Source organism: Thunnus maccoyii, chromosome 18 (assembly GCF_910596095.1).
Source record: "Thunnus maccoyii chromosome 18, fThuMac1.1, whole genome shotgun sequence".
Lineage (NCBI taxonomy): Eukaryota > Metazoa > Chordata > Actinopteri > Scombriformes > Scombridae > Thunnus > Thunnus maccoyii.
This window is the reverse complement of record NC_056550.1, coordinates 8,846,930-8,865,002: the sequence shown is the minus strand read 5'-3', so window position 1 is coordinate 8,865,002 and position 18,073 is coordinate 8,846,930. Positions and strand designations below refer to the sequence as shown.

General features: G+C 39.5%; 3 protein-coding genes across 4 annotated transcripts; all 3 read left to right on the top strand.

Moving 5' to 3' along the window:
* The first annotated feature begins 1,025 nt into the window (after positions 1 to 1,025).
* Positions 1,026 to 6,413, top strand: LOC121884967 (thiosulfate sulfurtransferase-like). 2 transcript variants are annotated; one of them, XM_042394106.1, is made up of 3 exons: positions 1,026 to 1,716; positions 3,616 to 3,763; positions 5,448 to 5,529. In XM_042394106.1, exons 1-2 carry the CDS (start codon positions 1,128 to 1,130, stop codon positions 3,753 to 3,755), a joined length of 729 nt encoding a protein of 242 aa, XP_042250040.1. In that variant the 5' UTR covers positions 1,026 to 1,127; the 3' UTR covers positions 3,756 to 3,763; positions 5,448 to 5,529. The 2 variants fall into 2 exon arrangements, with proteins under 2 accessions (XP_042250040.1, XP_042250039.1); XM_042394105.1 differs by lacking the exon at positions 3,616 to 3,763 and having other exon boundaries at positions 1,031 to 1,716; positions 5,448 to 6,413.
* Positions 6,414 to 7,209: 796 nt separating this feature from the next.
* On the top strand, positions 7,210 to 10,641 carry LOC121884079 (3-mercaptopyruvate sulfurtransferase-like). Its single transcript, XM_042392651.1, has 2 exons — positions 7,210 to 8,050; positions 8,835 to 10,641. Exons 1-2 carry the CDS (start codon positions 7,462 to 7,464, stop codon positions 9,131 to 9,133), a joined length of 888 nt encoding a protein of 295 aa, XP_042248585.1. The 5' UTR covers positions 7,210 to 7,461; the 3' UTR covers positions 9,134 to 10,641.
* An 830-nt stretch (positions 10,642 to 11,471) lies between these two features.
* LOC121884897 (SUMO-conjugating enzyme UBC9-like) lies at positions 11,472 to 15,032 on the top strand. The gene is made up of 7 exons (XM_042393989.1): positions 11,472 to 11,798; positions 12,079 to 12,164; positions 12,290 to 12,373; positions 13,169 to 13,241; positions 13,892 to 14,001; positions 14,233 to 14,312; positions 14,829 to 15,032. The coding sequence occupies exons 2-7, from the start codon at positions 12,099 to 12,101 to the stop codon at positions 14,890 to 14,892; spliced, it is 477 nt and encodes a 158-aa protein (XP_042249923.1). The 5' UTR covers positions 11,472 to 11,798; positions 12,079 to 12,098; the 3' UTR covers positions 14,893 to 15,032.
* Positions 15,033 to 18,073: the final 3,041 nt, after the last annotated feature.

Here is an 18,073-nt window from a genome sequence, read left to right as displayed (position 1 = left end):
ACATTAATGATGGCTCCATTCTTTTCAGGTGTCCCAGTAAGTCATGACAGTGTGACAGTGAGTCAGCATGCACAAGACCAGGACCCTGAAACTGAAGCAGCTAAATGGAATACAGCCATCATTCATTTGATCTTTTACACCTTTGCTTTTCCTGCTGTGAAATGTCAAAAGGTCAATCAAAGTGGTACAGTCACCATTTTTACTACTTTAATACAAATCCCCCTTAAAGGCATTTCCTGACAAAATTATAAAATAAAAAACATGATCCTGTGTTGCAGTAAGAGAGACTTTATGTGCTTGTCCTTACTGTGTCCAGCTTCATCATCCTCCTCTTTCGTCCTTGAGCGGTGCTGTCTGGTCTTGTGCATGGATCAAAAGTTGTACTGAGAGGCTTGAACTGGCCTCTGCTGCCTCTGCTGGACTCTTCTCCACACTGATAGAACTGCTGAGGAGCTCAAAAGATATTCTGGTTGTCTGTCGACACTGTTTGAAAAAATATATATTCTATTTTTATTATACGTTTGGTCAGTTGCTGTTACAGAGGCCCTCAAAGGGTATCTCTTTAGCTGTTTAGTTTATGCCTGAATCACTGAATCTATTAGGGTAGTGGCAGTTGGCCTACTTTAGTAAGATATAGATGAGGAGTATAATTAAGCATACATTGGAGGAAAGGCGGCAAAAGCAGACGGAGCAAAATGCTGTCCCATTCCTATTTAAACCATTTCCAGCCCTCGCAGTCTCTCACACTCAAGCACTTACCAAGTGACGTCAATTAAGTCCATAAGGGTTCAGGGTTTAGGGTTAAGGGGGGACATTGGGATTGGGCCATAGAAATCATTCCACAGGCTGTTACAGACAACCGAAAAAGTAGGGGAAGGTCTCATAATTTTACATTACATTACTACCCGTTCACTCATTTCAATAAGAAAACATTAATACTTGTAAATTATTTCACAATTCTACATATAGAAACTTTACGCCTATTATTATTATGAATTTAGATTTAGATTCCCCATCTCCACGCCAGCTGGTGGAGATAAAGCAGCGACCCCTTGTTTGCCATCCACCAAAGAACATCAAGAGACCGAGGTTAGTTTGGGATAGTTGCAGTTCACCCTAGTGTAAACATGGGAGTGCGAACTCAGGCACTTGTCTCTGCAAAATGGCTTGTAAACCTGGTCAATCGCAATGTTGTCGGTCCCCGTCTGCGGGTCCTGGACACGTCCTGGTACCTACCGATGATGAAAAGAGACGGCAAGAAGGAATTTACACAATCTCATATCCCAGGAGCGTCTTTTTTCGACATTGACGAGTGCTCTGACAGGACCTCGCAGTTCGACCATATGCTGCCTACCGAGGAGTTTTTTGCCGACTATGTTGGGAATCTGGGCATTGAAAATGACAGTCATGTGGTTGTTTACGACGCCAGTGACTTAGGGGCATTCTCGTGCACAAGGGTTTGGTGGATGTTCCGATTGTTTGGTCATCCGCAGGTGTCGGTGCTGGACGGGGGTTTTAGGAACTGGGTCAGAGAGGGTCATCCAGTCACAGGCGCGCACACCAAGCCTGAACCAACGCACTTCACCGCAACTATGAACCGCTCCTGGGTGAAGTCATTTGGGGACATTACAGATAACATTACAACACAGCAGTTCCAGGTGGTTGATGTGAGACCCTATGCACGGTTCCATGGGAAAGAACCAGAACCAAGAGAGGGTAAGTTTAGTTTATTTAATATTCTTCCAGTCTGGGCACTGCATGATGTTGTGTGTTAAAAGCACACTGACTTATGGACATTGCAGTGTTGAATATAGGTGAGCCTGCATGCGACTGTATGCAAAAACAACCTCAATGCAATCCAATAGCCCTGATAACATATTTTTTGTTGTCTCATTTAGAGAGAAGTTTATACATAAATATACTCAGTCAGTGTTAGTATTGGTCAACTGATGTTTATCTTGATTACGGCAATTTTCCTCCATCTGACAGTATAGTAGTCAGTATTTTAAGGATTGGGAACTAATGGGAGGTTTTTTTCTCACAAATTAGATCTCATTTTTGTCCTTTGGGTCAACCATTAAGAATCCTATTTGAACATTTTCTCACCAACTCAATTCTCAACTCACATATAATTGCAATTACCAGGGCAGCTGCACCAGTAAGTTATTCATCAAATACCAATGACTTACATAAAAGCCTGACTCCATTTCAAAAGATTAAAACTTTTTGAGACAAAATATGGCAGAGACATTAAGAAGTCACACAACTTCCTCTTGAATCACTGGTGCATCCAAATCACAGCAAAACTATGCCATGCACCAAGTGGAGATCTCGTAAATGATGGCAGCAGTTTATGCGAAACACAAGAAAACTACTCAGTTGCAAAAAAAAGAAGCGGTGGTCCCAAACACTTAAAAACAGTGAATGAAAGACACTTTACAACTTATAGCAACATTAAAACAGAGTTGAATCAACAGATCTGATAGACTCACAGAGTTTTCCCTGCCTATCTAACTCAAAGGTGTATTACTGGTCGCTTCCTTTGTTGAAAATTCTGGCATGTGATGTTGATGGAATGAAAAAGGTGGAACTCAACTGTGAGGGAAGTGCAGCACCCAGACAGTGCAAAAATGGCAGCGGGAAGCTGAGCACTTGCTGGAGGAGGAGGTGACGTCAGATGCTGAGAGAAGTGGTTTGGAGGGAATCTGGGAGTTTTGTGTATTCAGTGGTGGTTTCTCAGATTAAATTTTGGTTAGCTACTTTTTTCTTTTCTTTGCTATTAAATTTAGAAGTAGTGTAAGGAAAGGAGTACTTTTGTAGCCTATGGCTACTGGAAGGGGAGCTGGGGTTGAGGGAGGTGGGTGGCAAATGGTGGCTAAGGGAAGCCAGAAGAGAGGAGCATCAAGTGAAAGACCTGAGATGTCAGAAGTAGCTGGGGAAAATAAATTGAGGAAAATTAGTAATACTGAAAACTTTGTTGTGTTTTTTAAAGTCAAAGACCAGAAACAGGGAGATAAAAGATTTAGAGCACTAAATCCCTTAAGAGTTACAACTGCTTTGGAGAGTCAGATAGGTAGGAGTTTTCAGACCAAGATATTGTCAAATGGGCTGTTGAGAGTTTGCTGCAAAGATAAGGAACAATATGACAACACTAAGGAGGTGGGGATGTTGGTGGTAAAGGTTGAGAGATTTGTTTTGAGAGAGAGAGACAGGGACTCAAAGGACTGATTTATGGAGTGTACACTGGCCTGTCTGAGAGGGAAATCTTAGACAACATTAAGGGTGGCTGAGTGACTGAAGTCGCTGACCCCCTGACATGATGATGTGGAGCATTAAATCATTTCTAGCTTTTATTACTGATGTGTTGGTGGGAGCAAAAACAACAACCAGAAGATCAGGCATCATTAAGATAGTGGTTGGAGCAGCTGAAAGGTTTTTTGGCACAAAGCAGTTCTTACCGGAAAAATTACCTGAGTACATGAAGGAGAAACAACATATGTTTAAAAACTGGACTTTGTGGTAGCTGGGTTATTAAAAGAGCCTCTGCATTGGCACACATATCCAAGGGATTTTTGAGTTGCGGATGCCTTCGATTTCTATCAAAACTGTGTTTAGCAGGGCATGAGGACTCAGGTGGACAGCCCGAGGACAGAACAGACAGCCTGGGGGCTGGAAGAGACAGGGCAGATGAATGGAGTTGCCCCGGAGGGCGACCAGAAGGCAAGACAGATGGGTGGAGCCGCTCTGGAGGTTGATGACACAGGTGGGGCCACTCTGGAGGTCGACAGAGATGCTCAGGGCAGAGACCTTGAGAGCTGAGGCTTCGGTTGTTTGCCAATGTAATGGAAACATGCAGTTAAAGTTCCTATCTTGAAACCAGGCAAAGATGCATCTGACCTCAGTTCATACTGTTCAATAGCATTAACATCAGTGCTTTGTTAAATCATTACTAATAGGTTAGTCTATTTTTTAGGAAGATAGGGACTTTTTACCGATTTCCAAAACGGTTTCAGAAAATTAAGGTTAACAATGGAGTCAGTGGCAGTTTTAGATCAAGATATTAAAAAGACATTTGATAATAAAGAAATAGGTGTATTCTTGGATATTGGGAAAGCTTATGATTATTTGTGGAAGAAGGGACTAAAATGTATTATTTAGGAGTTAGAGGTAGAATGTTCAATTAGATTAAAGATTTTCCAATGAAAAGAACAATACAAGTACAAGTGGGTGGGAAAAGTTCAAAAATCATTGAAATAGAAAATGGTACCCTGCAAGGAAGTGTAATTCAGTCCTATTTAATATATTTATAAATGATATATTTAAGAACATTGGAAGAGGGTTTGGATAATCTTTATTTGCAGATGATGGTGTCATTTGGAGAAGAGGAAGAAATGCAGAGTTTACTTTAAAACAAGTTCAAAGGGCTTCAGTTTCTGTAGAGGAATGGGCAGACAAATGGACCTTTAAAATCTCAGCCGTCTAAAGTCAAAATGTATTATCTTTGGTTTCAGAAGAAAGTTACCTTATCTTGGACTGTACATGTATGGATCTTCACTAGAGAGAGTGAAAGATTTTAAATTTCTGGGTGTTTGGTTTGACGAATGAATGACTTGGGCTGTTCACATAGCAAAAATACCAACAAAATGGGATAAAGTGGTAAATGTCATGAGAAGTCTGGCTGGATGTGACTGGGGGGCATAGAGGCAGACCATGCATTGACCAGGCAATGATAAGATCTGTGCTTGACCATGGATGTTTTGTTTATGTCTCTGCTGCAAAGCCAGTGCTTGGAAAATTAGATATTCTGCAGACCAAGGCATTGAGACTCTTTTGTGGGGCTTTTAAAACCTCCCCAATTCACCTGCTTATTAAAATGGGAGAAATGCCTTTATGTTTAAGTTGGGGCTCCTGGGAACTACTGGGAAAAACTAAGTGGCTCCAATCAAACCTTCCCAGCTAGGTGTCTCTTACAAGGGTCATGGGATTCTGATGGCAAGATCAAAAACAGACAGTTTTTCAGCAGAATAAATCAGTGGGCCAGGAAACTGAGAATGGAGCAGGAAAGCAATACATACAGGCTGGTTATCTGTACCTTTTTGGCTAATGCAAGAGCATCTTTTTGTTCCATCTTAGTATAAAAATTAAATCCCTAAGGACACTTTCATCTGTCAAATCATGTTTTTTTCCATTTAAGCACATGACAATCTAAAGGTGCATGCACAGACCGTATAAGCCGTGCATGTTCTCCAGTGTCTGCCACCTTTGTCTCAAAAAATCCAGGGAAAACCCTAACTTGGGTAATATTTATTGCAGGCTATCCCTTTTGGATTTTCTTATATTGTAACATATTTCTGCACACAATATCAGCTTAATCTTAACATATGCATTGACTTTGTTGTGCTACAAGTGTGTGCAGAAAGATAAACTGATTCGTCATTGTCTCACAGGTGTCCAGCCGGGTCATATCCCTGGCTCCAAATGCATGCCTTTCTACATGTTCCTAGATGATGACGGCATGATGCTTTCCACAGAGGAGCTTCAGAAGTTCTTCAAGAAGTCACAAGTGGATCTAAATAAGCCCATCTGTGGCTCCTGTGGCTCTGGTGTGACTGCCTGTCACATGGTGCTGGCTGCCCATCTGTGCGGCGCCCCTGAGGCGTCTGTGTATGATGGATCCTGGTATGAGTGGTTCACTAAGGCTCCTCCAGAGCATGTCGTCTCTTCGGTCAAAAGCAAGCTTTGAGGAGGTAGATGATCTGACAAAACTTCATTTACAAATCAGCATTAAAAAAAAACACTTTGCGATTGATTAATTGTATTTTATTCCTAATCAGGGATATTTTAAACTCAGAGATATACACTTTAAATCTATGCTGTGTAAACAGAAATGTCTGTGGAAGCTTGATAGAGGATGTCAGTGTGTATTAAAGACATAGGCAGTATTTGAATGTGAAAACTGATTCAACAAATTCTCAGCATGTAAGATGGTGCTAATATTTTTAATTTTTTGTAAGCAAAGTGCCTCCTTAATTGTTGTCTCAGTGCCTCTTTAGAAGCCTCTTTCCCCTATTATTTTAATAGAGATATAATTTTATGCGAACTGCTTTTATTTTGAGCAGTTCTGCAGCTCCTGAGATTATAACTGAATCTTGTATCTTTTGCACAGTCTTCTTTACTTGAACCTTTGCTTTCTGTGGGCATTTAAGGGAACGTGTTCACATGGCGCAGCCTGCTGGTGCTTTAGTGGATGTGTCCTTTTAACCATATGTGCCTTGGAAGAGTTTGTAAGTCCAGTTTTTCAAATCCAGTACATTGCCTTAGTTGCTGAATAAATGTTTCCCAATGAGTTTTGATATGTGATTTAAACTTTTTAAATCTTCACAATGTTTTGTTATTAAAAGCACTGAATAGATTGTGTGCATCTCGTGTATGTATTTAACTGTAGCCTACACAATGTATGTAGTCTAATGTGTGAAGAACAATTCCCTGCTTTGTTGTTGTACATTTTGTAATATCCAAAGTTCAACAACACACTTATTTGCTTTCCATGTTGTCGTTGAAGAGTAACTTAGGCTGAATCCAAATGTCCACCCCCCGGACCTGCGGCCTGACCACTCGCGGACTTCAGTCATACGTATCGTGACGTGTTCACCGTCATCACGTCAAGTCTGCCAGGGCCGCGAGGGGATAAAAATGCGCTCTGAGACGGGACTTAGTGTTTCCATGGAGATAAATTGAAATTCCTGACCCTGTAACTCATTTCAAAGGTCTAATGGTTCTAATATGTGCAGCTCTGCTGCTTTACTCTCAATGAATCTGGTCAGAATGCCCAGTGAGATTTTCTCTTTACATGAACTGCTAAACACTGCTAATATTATATTCACATTAAATCCTCAACGAAGGTCTCCACATTGTATACGGACAAAAAACAACCTTTGCCCATCTACTTTGGTGGATTATAATAAACATACCCATGTTAATTAGCCTATAGGCCTAATCTGTGTGTACATTATATCACCACATCACAAAAAAAGTGAAAAAGTCATATCAGAAGTAAATATTTACACAGCCTATTATTATTATCATGATTATTGTGATTATTATTATTGTTGTTGGTGTTGTTGTTGTTTTTATTATTATTATTATGGATAATAAAAATTAGTAGTATTCTTTAGGCTGTCACTTTACGGCCTATTGCTGCAGAATTATGGGTAATTTTCCGAGCGGAGTCTGGTGAAGTCTCTGCACCTCAAGCGGAATCTCTGGAAGTCTGCTGAAAGTCCGCTGGAGGTCTCTTGTGGACTTGATGAATTGCGGCTTTGGACAGCTCTCTGCACTCGCAGACTTCCCTGGCAAAGTCCGAAAGTCTATAAGTCCGGTGACGTTTGGACTCAGTCTTTAGGTTACAAGTATAAACATTACCCTCTAGCGCTCGGAGCCTGAACTTCTCATTGCCTCGTCATGGCGGCACAGACCCGTGCACTGGTGTCAGGTCAGTGGCTGGCAGATGCTATCAGAAATAACCTCGTCGGCCCCAAACTGCGCATTCTTGACAGCTCATGGTACCTACCGAAAACGAAACGGAACGCGAGAGCTGAATTTGTGCAGACGCACATACCGGGCTCCTCGTTCTTTGATATAGACGAATGTTCTGACCAGAGTTCCGCGTTAGATCACATGCTCCCAACTTCCAGCCACTTCTCCCAGTATGTAGGAGATCTGGGCATTGGGAACGATACGCACGTAGTTGTGTATGACACCAGCGATTTTGGGTCGTACAGCGCGCCCCGGGTGTGGTGGATGTTCCGGCTGTTCGGACACAATTTGGTCTCGGTGCTGGACGGTGGCATGAAGAACTGGCTAGCTGACGGTCATCCGGTGACATCTGAGTGCTCCAAGCCAGAGCACAGAGAGTTCAAGGCGGTTATAAATCAATCATGGGTGAAGAGTTATGAGGACTTGCTGGAGAACATCAACACCAAGCAGGTCCAGGTTGTGGATGCCAGGTCTGCCGGCAGGTTTAGGGGAGTTGAGCCAGAGCCCAGAGATGGTGAGCAGAAGTTTGTAAACAAACAGCATGCAGTTTTGTTTGTCTAAGATTTCCATTATGATATTTTCTTCAGGAAAATAAGTGCACAGCATAAATAAGTTTCTGGTCACAGTATGATGTGTGTGCCATTTGAAATACATGTCTTATTTATGGTTTTGCTGTTGTTACATCAAGCACAATGTCAAGCTTGTAGTAGTTTGGCAAAACAATAATAGTTGGACAAAAAAAACTTAACTAAAGTTCCAATTACTAGGTTTCTTCCAGAGCTTTCAGCCACATCTCCTGGTCTACATCAGCCAGCAGATGGAATTTGCACTGTTTGCATAGTTGTCATGAAAATGGTTCAGTTGTCATTTGATGGAGAAAGAAAAATGCCTGTACACTTAGTTTTGATCCTAGTTGGATCTTCCCCAAGGCAAAATGTTTTAAAAAGTGAATCCCACATCCATATATATACTCACACACACACCCTGGCAGGCTCTAGGGTGGCAGGTGTGGTTAAATAAGTTAATTTTGACCTGAAGAAGACCCAACTTGGATCAAACTTTGTCCATTTAAATTAAAATTAAAATGGTGGCTTTGGAGTAAGTGTGCAGGCGTTGCTCTTTTTCCAATGGTGCACATAATTACACCCCTTCTCAGTTGTTATCTGAACCATCTCCATGACAACTAAGCAAAGCATCTGCTGATGAAGTTAACCTTGAATTAATATTTTATTCCTTTTTTTGTGTCATTATTTCTCCAAATATTCATAATGTTTTTCACTTGTCTCTCTCCCTCGCAGACACACTGCCAGGCCATTTCCCCGGTGCAATCAACATGCCTTTCACTTCTTTCATGGGTGCTTCTGGAAAGGAGCTGGGAACTGAGGACCTGTCCAAACTGTTCAGAGAAGCAGGGGTGAACGTGGAGCAGCCATTCTGGGTTTCCTGTGGGTCTGGTGTCACAGCGTGTCATGTCGTTCTGGCTGCTCACCTGCTTGGGCACAATGGGGTGTGTGTTTATGATGGCTCCTGGTCTGAATGGTTTAAAAGGGCATCTCCAGAGCATATCATCTCAGAGGGAGAGGGAAAGAAGGTGTGAAACGAACAACGAGACGCGGTGCACTAATGTTACTTTACAAGAGAAAGCACTGTGTTTGCTACCAACAAGTGAAGCAATTACATCAGTATAAAACTGGTCTCATAGCACCTTCCAACTGCAGAGCATACTTTACGCTAATACTCAGTACATGCGGCAAGCTGTGCATAGTGAGCACAGTAGTAGGTTACAACATCTATCAGAAACTTTTAATGAAAATCTCATCTATGCAAACTATCTAACTTTTCATTACAGGAAAGAGGCATACATTTTACAAAGGTTTACAACTATCCTGAAATAAGATGGTATGCTTTGTTTCACATCGAATGATCAGATATATTTTTGATGCATTTGAAAGATATAACATCTTCAACGTGTTTAAAATAGTACAATTATGGGAATTTCTTCCAAGAAGGTTCAGCTGTATTAAGAGAAGGGATTTTTGATTCTTGGAAAAGGTGCGTTTTCTTGGTAGGAGGATGGCATGTGGATATACTGCATTCTTTACAAATGTTGAAATAAATGGATGCTTGAGTTTCTTGTTTTTTCACACTACATACAGGTAGATTGTCGTATCCTTTTTCAATATGTCTAGCTCATGTCATGAAGATTCCTGTATTCATTAACCAGAAAAGTAAATATTTAGCTTAGTTAGACGGTTGTGGAGGACAGAAGGGTAAAATACTGTAGATGGCAAAATGATTGATTGAGAACAGTTACATTATAATTCAGTAGAGTGATTTTAGTCTTCCTCATATAGCTCCAGTCCAATGCTGATTTTGTCAGTATTTTTTACTTCATAACTTTAATAACTGTTGCATTTAAAGATACATTTACAAAACCTATTGTGAACTCAGTGCTTTAAAAACGTGAAGCTGATAGACCCACAAAAATCCTGCAGCTTTTGCTGAGAAGCCTCTTGCATGTAACATAAAAATTTGAGATGCTGACGCAGAGGAAATCAAAACCAGTTCAATCCGGTTTCTGTGCTTGATATTTGAGGTGTCTGGCAAGATGCCCGATTACCAAAAACAAAGTTGATGTATTTTTAGTTTTGTTACACCATGGTGGTACTGTGTGCAACTGTACCTTTTACTGTATATAACTGATATGTGACCAGAAATGCATAATAATGTTGGAGGGGGGGGGGGGGGTTATAAATGGCTAAGGAGGTGTCCCATTTTGAGAGTGGCTTAGAAGATTTCACTGAGTCTGTGCACTTATTCCAACCTGCATAGTCCTCTTTTGATATAGGCAAAATTATATTTTTGTTTTTGAACTGTTAAACATAGGGTATAGTGAGTTATGTTAATCATTGTTTATGATGTCAGCTGTTACTATGTTCCACTGAGGCAAAAAGAAACATGTAGAGACCAGAACAAAAGAGCATTACGACTGGGCAAAAGAGAATGAACAAGTCATTTTGAACAATTCTTCTTGAGCTGAGGACTTTGACCACTGTATCTGCAGGGGAACATACTGCTTCAAATAAAGCAAATCTCACACTCTGACAGCATTTTCATTGGTGTTTGTTTGCTATCTGACCAACCACTCATTCTCAAATCCACCTTAATGCATATTGTTCTAGTATGATCTGTCAATTATTATGATGAAAGCACCAGATACAATTTTGTGAAGCTTTAATTAATATGTACATTCATGAACAAAACAAACTTGGCAATTGAGTAGTACTGATTGATGGAGGTGCTACTGATCTGAGATGGGCTATAGATACAACATGCAGGCAAGGTGTTTGGCAAAGGTACTGTTGCAGTACTAAGTGGATTGATGACAATGTTGTTTTTTTGTTTTTGGTTTTTTTTGCATTGTTTTGTTTCTAAAGGCCAGTAACACATAATTGTAGCTCACACCATTGCCACCATTATCACACACCATTGTAGCTCATTTTATGACGAATTTCAAAGTATCATTTTATTAGTTATCATTTTTTAAAATGTTGATAAATTTGAAAAAAAAAAAACGAGACTAAATTTTTCATGACTTAGACACTGACTGTGACTTGATTTTTAAATGTAATGTTTGTGACTTGTAGTCCCATTTAGACCCACTTAAATAGCATTTAGTAATACAGGAGTGTACATACACAATGCCTACTACCCAGATATTATAAATACCATATAGGTGATGTGATTTTTTTTAAATTAATACACGAAGACATTAAAATAAGGTAAAAGTAGTGAAAGGTGATTCATGCAGGGACATGGCTCAGAATGAATGAATCACTGAATGGCACGAACTGCCCATCGTGAATGCCACAACAAAGATGGCCGACCATCTCTGACGTATGTCACTCGGTTGTCCCGTAAACTGCCTGAAGGTCCTGACGAAATAAACAAATTGGGGTCCTCTTTGGCGATATGCTAGGTGTCGAAACGGTGTTCCCAGTCACATTGTTTTACACAACTGTGGTAAATTGTCAAAAATAACACCAATATATTTCGCTAAGAGTGTTTGAGGAATGTTGGTAAAATAGAAGTTTCAGTCGGTGTGGTTATTTACGTCCTAACTGGCCCAGTAGGTTTGTTTTTGAACGTCGAAGGGTGTGTTTTTTTCGGTCGCCGTCAACAGCCGTAACGTTAGCGTTAGCGAAGCAAACAAGCTAGCCCGCAAATCCACATAATTCTGATATTTAACTAAACTATCAGAGGTAAGTTCAGTTCAATGGATGTTATTTAACATTTAAAATGGCGAAGGTGAGCTTTTTGTGTACTGTGGTAGATTCAATCATGTAACTACAGTGAATTGAAGGAGCTAAATTAACCTTGTCATTTCTACTCTACTCATTAACAAATACAATCAGTTAATGACAGCGCAACTCGCAATTTGCCAACAGGTATTGAAGTTTTAGTGGCAGTAAACGAAACCATATTACAAGACTGTACAGTGTGAATTGAATAATTAATTTGTTTTGGGTTGTTTTTCCACAGGGAGGCGTTGATGAGCAGCAATGTCTGGCATCGCTCTAAGCAGACTGTCCCAGGAGCGCAAAGCCTGGAGAAAAGACCACCCATTTGTAAGTACATGCTGATCATTACCATGCAATATCCTTAATATCCTGACACTCATGAGTGCTACTGATACAAAGTTGTTTTCTGTTTAGTTGACTCAGACTCAGGTTGTCTCTTGTAACCCACACAGGGTTTTGTTGCTGTGCCTACCAAGAATCCTGATGGGACCATGAATCTGATGAACTGGGAGTGTGCCATTCCTGGAAAGAAAGGAGTAAGTTACCAACTGGTGTAGAGACAGCCACATTTGGTCCAGATGCATATTAAAGTGGCCTAGCTTCTCTTTTGTGCCTTCAGGATGACCTTCAACACATGAACACATTAAAAATATTGGAATATCTTTGCAATCTTTACATTTTGGTCAGACTCACAACAGTCCTCAATCTCTTTGGAAACCTGTTGCTTTGACAACTTTATCACCCACAACCCTTTCATTCACTGCTTTCCCACCAGCATCTTCAACTACTGTAATATGGGGTATTTCTAGTATAATTCTTCATCAAGGTATTGGCCATTACACATGTTGAAAAACACACTTTACAGCTCATTCTTTAATATGTCATGCATTTGTAGTGATGACCAGACCATAACATTATGGTGATTAAGCCAGCTTCATACTTCAGATCTGACAAAGAACAGCCAAAAAATATTATACTCTAATGAACAAGCAATTTTAATACACGAAAGGCACTTAATCTTTTGACATTGCGCTAATTAAAGGGCCTGTATCTTAAGCTCATAGTTTGAAGGACAGTTGTTTCCTTGTCATTTAAGCAAAACAGGTAGGATGTCTGCTAAACAAAACAAAGCTTGGGTATTTATACAGAAAACGGCAAAAGACACATCACATTTCATTTTCAGTGTGATAAATGTCCACTTTTTTGCACAGTGGCTCCACAGTGAAATATGCTAATGTTTCCAACATCATTTCTGTATCTTTACTTTTGTTTCGTCTTTGTTGAATGTCCCTTTGACCTCACACTTCACTTATTATTTCTTTGTTCATCAGACCTTGTGGGAGGGAGGACTCTATAAACTCAGAATGCTGTTCAAAGATGACTACCCTTCCTCACCACCCAAATGTGAGTACCCCTACACTCTTTGTTCATAGTTTCATTTTTATTTTTCAGGAAATAGGAGTTTTGGCAACAAACTTGGTGTATCAGGTTAAGCCAGTACAACACCTTATGTAATTAATGAACCATATGCAAAAAATGACCTCAGGTATGTTTGAAATTTTACATTTTGTGATCCAAAACTTCTAAAAACAGTTTTCTAGGCCAGTGAACATGTATAAATGTTTGGTGAGTCAATCAAGGGTGTAACATCAAAGGCTTTATTCCAAGAATTCATTACTGTGATGGCGCTTACTATCATATTCTTTATTATTCCTGTTATTAAGCTTAGCCTCTAGTAGTTACATGATGTGTTAATGACTCAAGTGTTTATTTATTCTGATCAGTTGTTGAACAAAGACAATATTTAATTAATGATGTTGGCAGATATATGAGAGGAAAATGTCACTGTTGTATCATGGAAAAATTTTCCATAATGACAGCACTTTCACAGATCCTCTTGTGTTTTAGAGATATTGAATGAAAACCTTCAGGTAATGACGGTTTTCTACAATGACTACATTGTACTTTGTAATTGAAATCTTCAATTTTAACATGTCAGTTCTGCCTCAAGCTTTGATATTCTGACTTTTTTTTTTTCAATTATTTCTACTCAGGCAAGTTTGAACCACCAATATTCCACCCAAATGTCTACCCATCAGGCACTGTGTGTCTGTCGATCCTGGAGGAGGACAAAGACTGGAGGCCTGCCATCACCATCAAACAGGTTTGAACACAGTCTCACTCTCATACTCTCATCAGTAGGGGAGTTGGTTGATATACCTTTTAAGTTATTATCAGTTATGTCCATTAGCTTTGAGAGTAGGGACTTCTGATTGTACAAGCAGTGACTGAATGTAACATCTTTTGTTTTTGTTGAGGGAATGAATACACGGATAGTGGCGTTTCTAACCAACAGACTATCACACTTTTAATGCACTGTCGACTGTGTTTTCAGATCCTGTTGGGTATCCAGGAGCTGCTGAATGAGCCAAACATTCAAGACCCAGCACAAGCAGAGGCTTACACAATTTACTGGTAAGTGTGTCTGCTTTGATATTACCCACCGAAAGTCCAGTTGTGTTTTTATTTAGCAGTTTCAATTCTGAACAATTGAAACCTGTTGAGTTCAAAAATCAAGGTTTCTTTGCCCCTGCTGCATGTTTGTGGTTTCCTTTTTTTTTTTTTTTTTTTTTTTTTTTGCACTAAGCGAAAGCCTTGAAATCGATTTGGAATGTAGATACTTTAAGTCGCCTCTATCTGCAGCTTAACTTGAAGATATTAAGCATTCTGGTTTATTTTATAACTTGCGTTCAAGTTGTAATTTTATTCAGTGGTCATGAATTGTCAGGTCAGTTTTCCTTTTCCAAGATGAGTCATGTCACAAACCTTTTAAAGACCAAAAGAAAGTCATAACACAAAACAAGAAAGATCAGTTTTCTGTTCTAGCAGTACTCTGTGCTAACTGTGTTTTACGTACTGATAGGTTATCCTAAAAATATTTTAAACCCTTTGGATGTTCATTTTTATATCCTTTTGTTCTTTGTGTTTCAGTCAGAACAGGATGGACTATGAAAAGCGGGTAAGGGCACAGGCCAAGAAGTTTGCCCCCACATAGAGTGGAGAGCTGGCCTCTATCCTGCCTGAGCAGCCTGAACTGATAGAGGTGACAAACAGGAGGCAGGCATCACCTGAAGGACCACTCCAATAAGAATCCACTTTTAAGTATTATTATACTACTAAACAGGTGACAAGTGAGCCTGTTTTCTTTGCTTTCTTTGCTTTCTTTCTTTCTTTCTTTCTTTCTGTTTAACAACAATCGTTCAATAAGATCAGCTTTTTTTTCCTGTCTTAAAGAAATATGAATGCATTTTTAATGCATAGCTGATGATCCTAGAGACTCTGCTGTCAACACGACCTTTGCTATTTGTAACTCTTGTATAATCCATATCTCCAGTTTTGTCATGAGTGCGGCAATGTTCACTCATGCCTCCATTAATACTGTAAGTCATGCTAATGTATTGACAGAACTGTAGAAATAAGGAACCACTCTCTGTGTAATGTACAAGTCAGTTGGGGCAGAGGAGGAGATTTCATATATTCTTAACTTTACAGTTTTTATCAAACCATCAAACTCCACAAGTATTGTAGATAGTGTTTCATGAATATGGGCATGAACGGGGACAAAACTCTCAGACGCACAATGGAAGTCTATTCTTCCATTGTGCTTTTAAACACCGTTCTTATCACATATCCATCGCATCTGAGTTTCCACAAAAACGTCAAAAGAATACCGTCAACTCATCAAATTCAGGTAAAAGACAATCCTGGCACTTATATATTGGTTGTAAGCCAAAAAGTGGCAGTTACAGTATCAGTCAAAAGTTTGGACACACTTTCCCATTGAAAGGAATGGGAAGGTGTGTCCAAACATTTGACTGGCACTGTTTGTAGGCAGGAACTGGTGCTCTGTCCACCTCAAAGAAGGGAAGAGTTACAGATGGGAAATGGGGCAGGTGGGTCAGGGCTTTGCTTTCTCCAGTGAGCTTAAATTATCCTTTATTGCAGTGGAGCTAAGATAACCTTAGTGTTAAGATTCTTTTTGTGAATCCAACTGAGAGTGAATCTTTTTGTCGGTTATGAACTTAATGCACATTCAGCACCAGAATGTCATCTGCTTCCCAACACGCTATGTTACGATCTAGAGGAGAAGTTGCATTGTAAAAGTAACAAAAACTGTCGCCATGTGTTCGTTTTTTGGGGCTTTATTAATTAAGTCATTTTATCCCACAATGCTTACAAAATGAATATAAACCAAAAGCTTTTAAATCTGTAAGTCCACCTGGCAAACAGAAGCTGAAGGATCCTCATTGGAATGGCCTCTCAAACCAGCAGCGACAGATGGAAGTGCACTTGAGAGTAAGCGAAGGCCTGAGATTTTTTGCCTCTAAATATATGAGTGCATGTACATAATATAAATAATGAAAAACTGTGGAAGTTATGTTTTATATTGTTTTAGCCAGTTGACATTTGTGTGTGGTATTATAACAAAGAACACAATAAATGGCATAAAAATTGTGAAATAAAGTTGAATAAAAGAATGAAGAGAATGTTTGTGAATTCCTTTTCAACATGGCTCGGGTTTTTATTGAGTGCAAGGTTGGTGAAGTGAAATTTTATTTATCGGGAAAAGAGGAAAATAACAATCAAGGTTATTAAAAATCACATAAGAGGAGATCCTGTGAGATTGCCTGCATGCAATATGCAATGTTGTATTTGAATATTGTCTATATTCATCTATACTATAATCATAGATTTTTTTTTTTTTTTTTTTAAATTCAAAACAGATTTTTAGTTAATGTGTGACCATTTCCAAGTTGTGTAATCGACTTCACGGCCAGTATCTGTCCTGTGATGGAGAATGTGTGTGTGTGTGTGTGTGTGCAAACCCTTGGTATCTCAGTTTTTAATGGTAAGGTTGAAAAACAGGCCGTTTTTCTTTAGCAGCTAAAAAGTCTGCATTTACAGACACCTACCTCTGACATTTCAGCATATACATCATCAAACTTATTCAAAATGTGTCCTGATATCTAGGATCCCCATTGACAATAAAGCTATAAAGGTTTTGCACTGAATAGTGTTCGTGCAAAGATGCATGTATGCACTTTGCATGTTTTTGCACACCATGTCTTTTTTTTTTTTTTTTATGTCCAAAAGTGAGACCTGAGATAATGCTCTCGGATGTATTGCATGACTTTCTTAAGAAATTTAACACCTTTTGTTTTGCCTCACCTCTGCTGTGGTTTATGACTATGACCTCAAATGACCAAACAGACACGAAACAGTCACAGGTGAGAAGCCAATAATGTTTTTTTTCTCTTTTTTTGCTGCTGTATATATGTTGTTAGGTACTGGTGTTTTTTAGCTGATTTCATCTGAACCACACTGGGTTGTGTTGAACCTCTGTGTCAAAGGTGAGGGCAGTAGAAAGCCCTCAGGCATCACAGCTTGGGCTACTGTCTCCGCACCAACATATTTCCAGGTCTGTACATCAATATCCAATCTATACTCCCAACTTCCTCGTTCTGTAGCATACTCGTAGATAAAACGCCTTTAAGTCCTGTGGAAAAAAGTTTGTTTTTTGGAGACCTTCTGTATCAAAAGCAATGTACAAAATACCACAACCCCCTTCAAAGTAAATACTGCACAGATTGGATAGTACTGCTTGCTGGCAGGGTACCGGTTCTGTGATACTGACAAATAATCGTTGATCAATACACTTGTCAATATGTTGATAGGCGAACATAATGTTAACATTATTTTAGAGGCAGTGACCACATGGATAAGATGGAATGGTAAGTCAAGGGAATCCTGAGTAGCTGATACACAATCTGTTTTATCCTGCTGAATAATTTAACCGTTTAATCGTTGCCTTGTGCACTGCTACACACGTGGCGTAGTGTGATATGCACACTAACCTAACTGTGTTTGCTCGTATGTCGTGTGAAAAATTGTTTCAGGCAGTTAACACCAAGTTATGTAACATTTGAAAGAAAAACTAACAAATGAAAAGCTGTCAAAAGTAATACGCAATTCGAGTGAATTCATTTTTATTTTTGTGTCATGCCCATCCCCTCCCCCCTTTCTGTCAAACATATATATTTCTGGCATCTTTGTAGTGTACAATCATGTCTTTTGCAGTTTTGATCTCTTGTTTTTCTGCTAGTCCATATCAAACCATGAAGCCATCAGTACATTTTGCTCTAGGATCCTAATATCATTAACTTCAGGCCTCACTT